This window comes from Rhododendron vialii, chromosome 6a (assembly GCF_030253575.1).
Source record: "Rhododendron vialii isolate Sample 1 chromosome 6a, ASM3025357v1".
NCBI lineage: Eukaryota > Viridiplantae > Streptophyta > Magnoliopsida > Ericales > Ericaceae > Rhododendron > Rhododendron vialii.
In genome coordinates, this window is record NC_080562.1 from 29,515,950 (window position 1) to 29,524,852 (window position 8,903).

General features: G+C 36.0%; 1 protein-coding gene across 2 annotated transcripts; it reads right to left on the minus strand.

Annotated features, from left to right (window-relative positions):
- Positions 1–4,677: 4,677 nt before the first annotated feature.
- LOC131328842 (PLASMODESMATA CALLOSE-BINDING PROTEIN 5-like) lies at positions 4,678–8,212 on the minus strand. Of its 2 annotated transcripts, none has more exons than XM_058361791.1 (3): positions 7,207–8,212; positions 7,081–7,108; positions 4,678–5,380 (listed from the first exon to the last, which is right to left on the minus strand). In XM_058361791.1, the coding sequence occupies exons 1-3, from the start codon at positions 7,610–7,612 to the stop codon at positions 5,215–5,217; spliced, it is 600 nt and encodes a 199-aa protein (XP_058217774.1). In that variant the 5' UTR covers positions 7,613–8,212; the 3' UTR covers positions 4,678–5,214. The 2 variants fall into 2 exon arrangements, with proteins under 2 accessions (XP_058217774.1, XP_058217775.1); XM_058361792.1 differs by having other exon boundaries at positions 5,240–5,380; positions 7,184–8,209.
- Positions 8,213–8,903: the final 691 nt, after the last annotated feature.

Here is an 8,903-nt window from a genome sequence, read left to right on the forward strand (position 1 = left end):
AAACTTTTTCCCTTCATTTCATGCATATTTTTTGAAAAAGCAGTATTTGAAGGAAAAAAACAGTTTATGTCAGAAACAATTCAAAAAATAAGTTTATCGAAACAAAAAATAGTTTTTCAAAAAACACACTTTGTTCACTTAAAAACTATAAATACAATTTTGAGAAATTTTGAAAGAATTGTATTTACACAAATAGTTTTGAAATTTTAAAAACTATAATTATAGTTTTTTAAAAGCAGATTTTGTGTAAAAAACAGTTTTCTATAAAAGAGTTTTGAAATTTCAAAAAAAGAGTTTTGAAAAACACACTTTATTTACTAACAGTTTTAAATTTTTTTGAAAAAATTGTTTTTTGTAAAAAAAAAAAAAGGTTTCTGAAAAAAAAAATCTGAAAGTTACAGTTTGTTAAAATTATTTTTTGAAAACATTGTTGAGAGAGAGAAGGTTTTTGTGTAATGTTGGTGTACTTGATTGAGGGATAAAATTTGGTTATTGACAAAATATTGCTAGCTTTAATTATTGAAGAGCCAAAATTTGATGAGTTGTTAAGAGGTGGCTAGATTTGGTTATTTTAATGTGAGCACTTTTTTTATTCAACATTGCTAATTTTAACAATTTTTTGTTTTGCTTATTCCACTGTGGATGCTCTAAGAAGTCTGAATCCTAAAACAACTTTTAGAGTTCTCCCTTTCAAAATAGAAAAAGAAAAAGGACAAAATAGAAAAAGAAAAAGGGAAAAAAAAGGGCGGGCCTGGGGGGGGTGTGTGTGTGTGTGTGTGTGTGTGTGTGTGTGTTGGGGGTTGGTGTGGTTTCCTCCTATTACATGGAATTTTTGTTATTTAGCACTAGGTTTTCTATAAGGTATAACAAGTCATTTCTCCCTAATGAATGGTATTTTTAAGAGAACCGAATTGTCTTTTTGTCTTAAGCAATGTTCTAAAAGTCGCAAGGCGCTAGTTGGGCAGTCAGCCACCTTCGAGCTATTAATCGGATTAATCGGGCAATAAATCGATTCATATTCATTAGTAATTGGCGATTAATAGTTAGTCGGACCTAATTGGATAGACCCCGCCAGCGATTAATCGCCAATTAATCGTCGATTAATTCCTTGTTTTAGAACCCTGGTCTTAAGACAAAAAAAATTAAGGGAGAGTTCTTTGATGAGTTGTAGCAACCCAATGTCAATGGATTTGATCCAATGTCGATGAATCCAATTTTTTTCTGAAAATAAATGTATGCAAAAGATATTAATCAATATCCAATGATCATGATTTTTACGTGATTAAAGTTTGCAATGATCTCTCTATAAAGTGAACGGTTTAGATCGTCAATACGGCTCTGACACGAGCTCACAAATGGGAAAATTACACACAGACCAATTGTCGATAAGCCAACAGAGATAGATGTACCGTGCCACGCACATATGCAATAATAATGTGTTGTTTCAATTTAATATTTTACTTTAATGTTAATATTAATTTCGTGGGTTTGAGGAGATAATATACACAATTAGAGATATAGGAGTGGACCTTTTGAATTGGTCTCCTTGTTTTACTCGTAATTATTAGTAGCATGTTGTTGCATACTAACGGCAGATACACCCACTAATACTTGATTATTGATTAGAGTTTTTTTTTCTTTTTATCCCCTAAACTATGCATATTTTCTCTATTTAGTTCTTAAACTATCAATTTGACGATTTCATCCCCTCAACTATCATTCCGTTACCTACTTAGTCTAATAGATAACGAAAGTTAGGAATTTGGACAGAAAATGCCATGTAAGGCTTGTTTGGGACCATATAGAGCAGATCCTTGATTATGATAGCCTTAGAGATAAAAATTAATTATGATCTTTTAGATAAAATGATCAGAAAAATAAGACATTCGCACTAGTTTCAACAGATTGAAAATTGGAACACTTAATTCTGTAACCATATTTTTTAACCTTCTAAAAAATTATTTGCTTGAATTTTCAATCCATTTGGAACGGTGCGAAAATCTTATTTTTTTGATCATATTATTCTAAAGAGTCGTGATTAATTTTTATCTCTAGGGCTATCATAATTAAATATCTATTTTTTATTTTGGAAAAAAAATTATGAGAGCTCTAGAAAAAAAATTAATTATAACCTTTTAACATAAAATAATTAGAAGAATAAGATATTCACACCGGTTCACACGAATTGAAAATTAGAGTGCTTAATTTTTAACCATATGTGTAATATATAAACAGTCTAAATTCTATATAAAGAACTCAGTCTTTTAAAATGTCACATAAGATTCTAATATATGAATTTTGTTAAAAAATTAAGTGTTTCAATTTTCAATTTGTTTGAACCGATGCGAATGCCTTATTTTTTTTGATCATTTTATCCTAAAGGGTTATAATTAATTTTTATCTCTAAAGCTCTCATAATCAAGAATCTGCTTTACAAGGTCCCAAATAGGCAAATAGGGTCTTCCGTGACATTTTCTGTCCAAATTTCTAATTTCTGTTATCTATTGGACTAAGTAGGTAATAGTATGATAGTTTGGAGAATGAAATCATCAAATTGATAGTTTAGGGATTAAGTAGAAAAAATGTGCATAGTTTAGGGGATAAAAAGAAAAAAAACTCTATTGATTATCTCCTTATTCTTTTCCTAAAAATCTGCCATTATCTAAAGCCCTGACAAACTAACCTCTATGTTAATGCCTATCAAACTACTGCTCTGTTATTTCGGCTGAAGTGACAACAGTACACAACTCTATCAAAATCTCATTCTCTTCTTCCAATCAGTGCTCTCTTTCAGAAATATAAAAGCTTCTCGTGTTTCTTTTACTTCATACTTTTCGTGGATTATTTTGAGTGTCGGGAAACTACACGATTCGTGAGTTCGATTCATTGCACCGAAAAGAATCGTTGTATCTTGGGAAAAGAACGTCATCCAACCCTGTGCATAAGGGGGTGTATCATTCCTTAGGAGGGCGCCTTCATGTGCCTCGACTACTCTACAGGCCATTCTTATCTTTTCTCTTATAATATTTATTTGCCTTTCTTGGATGATTATTATTCTTGTTTAGGCATTTAATTTATCTAGTAGAATTATCCTAATCATAATTTTCCCAACATAATGCACACACTCACAAGCGCACATATATATATATATATATATATATATATATATATATATATATATATATATGCCGATCGAATTTTGATGATCCGAGTCGCTCAATGTAATCAGAACGTGAATTTAAGGGTGCTCGCGAGAAATCAACAAAAAAAAATGACCGAGAAGGGCTTCATCCGAAAATTTTTTATTGAACGGTTCAACAAAAAACTGCTCAAATCAAGCCCTTCTCAATTAGTTTTTTTGCCAATTTTTCGCGGGCACCCTTAAAATCACGTTCTGAACACATTGAGCGGCTTGGATCATCAAAATATGATCGGGAACTATGAGATTAATATTTGGAGGGTTTTTTTAAGTGTCCCCGGAACCGCCCATATATATATATATATATATATATATATATATACAAAAAATGGACTCACTATATGATGAATTTTACTTAATAAATAAGTGAACAAGCACAAAACCTTAAACTTACAACTTACTAGTAATAAATTTCCAAGCTGTGCCTGCAAACAACGACCCGGGGACCCTGCCGAGCGGCACCCCTGCCGAGCGGGTGCCGAGCGGCCAATCCGGCCGTTCATCTCGGAATCAACGGCCCGAATCGAAACATCTTTTTCCTTTTCTTTTTCTTTTTTTTTAAATCCGTTCGGTACCTTTACATCCGGGCCATCCAAAACACTTTTGGACGGCCGAGATGCGCTCGGCACCGCTGCCAAGCACCTCTGCTTGGCAGCATCTCCCAATCCGCAAACATAACAGATGGCTTGTCACTTCGGACCGTGTGCTACATTATGCATTCTCCAAAGCAGATGAAACAGATTATGTCAAGAGTGTAGGTCATCAGGGTGACACCTTAAAGGTGGAACTTTTGAAGTGATTGAAATGATCAATCTGCTATATGTGACTTCCTTTTAATTGCTCTTTGACTCAAATTTAGTGTGAACTTGGTTATTCACTTCCCTTCCATCACCCAACAGTAAACTCTTTTCGGTTATTTTGTATCAAGTCCCTCTCTATTACTAATCATATTGAAATCAACGTTCTTAGAGAAGAAAACACAACAAAAATGATGTCTCCATGATAATTTTCGAAACTAAAAGCGATCTTCGCTGGTGTTTATTTGAAGTAGGCCCATATTTTATTTATTTATTATTTTTTTTGATCCGAAGTAGGCCCATATTGAAACCCAATATATTGGAGTGTAATTTTGTTCACCCTCCTTAGAAGAGGGAAGTGGGTGAACATTACCCTCTCTTTTATTGGTTGAAATAGTGTGGGCCTCACCACATGCTTATCATGCAACACAATTTTGGGTAAGCATGACATCACTTTGTGGTGGGGTCCACATCATTTCAACCAATAAGAAGGAGGGTAATGTTCACCCTCTTAAGTGGAGGGTGAACAAAACTCAACTCTGTGGTTTCGTGTAACTAACCAGAAAACATGCTGCTAGTTTTTTTGTACTGACCAGTATCTATATTCATTCCCTTCGTGTCTGTGTGATCCTAACAAACAAACAAAAAAAGTACTAACTACGATTAACAGGCTGCAGACACCAAGGTTATGACTCTGAGCGCTGAAGACACGGCAAAACCAGTTTGGATAGGCCGTTCTAAAAAAAAAAAAAAACCCAGTTCGGATAGAGCCCCATAGCATCTACTTAGAGAGGTTACTTAAATATCAGTATATCAAAATCAACTCCCATATAATTTATAAATTACCAGACAAAGAAATACTGGCCACTGTATGTTTAACACTTAAATGGTTACCTGAACTCCTAACCAAAATTAACGGGCGTACCTAAGCCATACAAGCAGATGACACAACACAGAATTTTCTTTTGGCACTTTGAATGCTCATTTTGTTTCCTTCTACCGGCCAATGTTCAGATACAGAGGTTTGCAGACAAACACAACCCCGACTGATTTTGTAAAGTGGATTGCATACTGAAATATAAGAACATAATTCAGTATATCCAGTCTATCTACTAAAGTCTGCAAAACCAACACCGAAAACCTTATATTTTACTTCTCCAACAAAAAATTTGGTTTCGTAATGTTTCCAGGTTACATAGAATTGAACAGGATTGAATTTTACTGTCCCCCCCAAAACAATGTAATTGCCAAGAAAAAATGAATGGTTATCAAGGGCCAATTCCATGTACCGGAAAAATAACTGCCACCGCTTATATCAAGATTTGAAGGGTAGATTCCCGCTGTCGTTGATGGCCCAGTAAAGCTTCCATTCTTCACTGTAAAGCTGGAACGGACGATGCAAACATTAACATGGATGCATGATACATCTAAGTTGTTGTGATTTTGAAATAGTTTGCACAATATGAGATGAATGAAATATAAAATCACCAGAACATCAGAGGATAGAGAACAATTTTTAATTTGTATTTGAAAATACAGAACATCAGAGGATACAATTGAATGTCGTAAACAAATTCGAGATATTTGCCTGATGGGAAGCAAACATATAAATTAATGACCATATTAACTAAGTACATACTCTGTAAAGCCTACAGAATATCAGTGTTTGAATTAGTTACAAAATTAAGAATCCCAATCTAGGATTTGGCATAATATTCCTTAAGTGCTCATCCATAGTTTTCTACTTCTCAGAATTCCATATTCTGGTCACAATGTCACATATTTGTGCCTCCACTGCTATGAAACAAAAAGTAGAAGTAGTCTATTGTAATGTTGTAAATCTGTATGTTAACTTGGTAGGTAATATTGCGGTGTCTAGCCTGGTGAGAATATTACTCTTGAATTCTATTCTGGTGAGCAATCTCACTACAATTAAAAGTACACATGTAGACAATCTTGTTTCACACCAATTCATGCCAGTTTTTCTAATGGAATAGTGTAGAAAATGGAAATTCCATATCTCAGTAAATCGTAACCTATGAAGCATGGATACTTTTAGAGGGTAATCGTGTCTGTATTGTATCACCATCTGTATCAGATATTGATACTCCTATCTACATATCCCAAAAGTATCCCCCAAGGACCCCAACACAAAAATTATTTTCGAAGTATCGGATACTTTTTGGATAATCGAGATCACGTATACAAACTTTTATGAAACCAAAATTGCGGCACTTCTTGCATAGTGTTAGAGTAAAATTGTTAGGAGCAGAGAAAAGTAAAGAATTTTGATAGTTTACTTACTCTATATATTCTATTGAATATCCTTGTCGTGTTGTATGTGTGGTATACAACTTTTAGATAATAATTGAGCAAGTAACCAAATAAACTTGAAAACAACATAAGAAAACTATAACGGGCGGTTTACCACCATTCTTGTGATTATGCATAATATATTGCTAGAAAATTATCCTAGCCGTACATGTATCATACTTTTTTAGATTTTCTCGTATTGTCATGTCCGTAACGTATTGAATCCGCATCCCTTATTGGTATCAATGCTTCATAGAACGCAACATTATTGTGACAAATGGAACAATGTAAACTGGGAGAGTTCTCTTCATCCCCATTTCTCACCCTTTTCTTGCTAGTTCGATCTCACCTAATTTGCGGACTAATGACGAGAGAAAGTTCTCTTTCTCTTCGAATGAAGCGGGTTTACTTCTTCTTTTTGGGTATTCTGAATTTTTGAAACAGGGATGGCAATAAAATCAAAACTCAAAATTCAAAATTGACCATGATCACTCCGTATAATGATGCAAAATATACCCTTAATGAAGTACATAAGTACATAACAAAATGCACATACATGCATTATACAGATACAAGCTGCCATCCATATTGCATACACATTGTACGTAGATAACTAGGTTTGCAACTATTACCCTTTCCGCTAAAAGGAATAAGTTTATTTTTTGAATTACATGTGATGTATTGTGAGAAAATGACCCATCTCATCGTAAAACGGAAAATAAGTATACTTAAAAATAAGAACCATAGTGGAACGGATCGATAATCAGTTACCTTGATGGGAATTTGCAGCTACCATGACCTGAAATAAGAAACCGAAACAAAATTAAATTAAATTAAGTTAACAAAATAAGGGGATTATAATTTTTGAGCTCACTTTCAAAAAGCCGAAAATCATACTGGGATTGAGATAGGTGAGAGCCGCCGTGCCGTCAAAGTTACAGCTCTCGTCAGTCAGTCCGTGTGTAAGGAAGTAGTCGTTGAAGGCATACGACGCCATTGTTAGTATGTCGCCGGCGTCGTAGCAGGGCCCGCCTTGCTGGATGGACCCGCAGTCTGCGCTGCCCGGGCCGCAGGCCCAGTCCAGCGCGGCCTGGAGGGCGGAGCTGTTGGCGTTGTTCATCGCCACGCACCACAGCTCCGGCATCACCGCTCCGCCGTTTGCGGCGGGACTGGTGGATTGTCTGATGGAGGCGCGTAGTTGGTGGAGGTGGGTATGGGGATGGGAGAATGCGCGTGAGAAGTGGGATGTGGTGGTGAGGAAGGTGAGGGAGAGGAGGAGAGAGAAAGAGGCGGGCATAGTCATTGCCAGAGAGAGAGAGAGAGAGCCCAGAGATCAGAGAGAGGAGAGAGGAGGAGCGAGCGGCACTAAAAAATTCTTCGTGGAAGAGAGAGTGGAAGTACGGGACTACTCAGGAGTCACGACAAACGAGTAGTCGTTGACTCAAATCCTTTTCTTCTTTTGATGCAACGGAAATACGTTGACTTAATTTGAGTACAATGAGGACCGGTAAATCTCTTTGTGGCTTTTCGTCTTGTTGGACGGCTGAGAAACTCGGGCTGGGCCAAACCGAGCTCCGGCCCGAATAATTTCAGGGCTTTAGGGAAGAAGTTTTTTGAACAAAAAGTCTGGGTTCGGACAAATGTACCCGGTATTGCTTTCTTCTTCGTTACCATCATCATAGGCTGCGTTTGGATGGCAGGTATCTTAGGGAGAATGCGAATATAATTTCAAAACTCTAACATTTCGTGTTTGTGAAGAATGGAAATGAAAATGAGATTACTGATCTCCAGTGGCGGAGCAAGGATTTCAATTCAGAGGTGACACCTAAAATCAATGCACACTTTCCGTCCCGCAAAGATCATCTCTTACAATATAACATACAATTTTTGCCTAAAACTATAGCACTTTCGTGCATAATTTTCTAAATTGCTAAACACAAAATTAAAGATCTCAGTAGTTCTTCGAATCAAATGTGCAATAAATTGCACGTTTTTTGACAATGGACAATCTTTACAAGGCGGAGAGAGTAATTCGCTAAAAAAGTATAAGTATTTCAAGGTTAATTATTCATAACACCCGAAAACACATACATTTTCGTATGTAATCATCTATCAACAAACTTAATACACTAAAAAACACACATGTTCTAAAGTAACTATTCGCATAATTTTTAGTTTTTTCTCTTTTTGTTTTCTCCTCCCTCAGATCTAACCTTCTCTGATCAGCGGGCTCCGCCGTCACCAGAGTCGTTTGTCCGCATGTAATCCGTCGCCGGAGCCCTTGTGGCAGCAGCGGTGGAGGCAGTGAGGGTTGCGATTCATTTGGCGATTTTTGGGCGGCTGGAATTAGAGCAAGATCTGGGGGGAGTTTTGTCTCTCTTTGTGAGAGTAATAAAGTTTGCCTTTGGGCGATTTGTTTACTGTTTGGGCTCAATAAGATTAGTATGAATCTATTGGTGATTTGTTATAAATTCATTAGTGTGTTCATTTCTGGTCGAAGTTCATTTGATCGTTTGGGTTCTTGTTGTCTTATTTTTTTTTCTAGCAATGTATCTCAGTTTGAGACTGCTATAGGATATATGAATCTTCCGCTC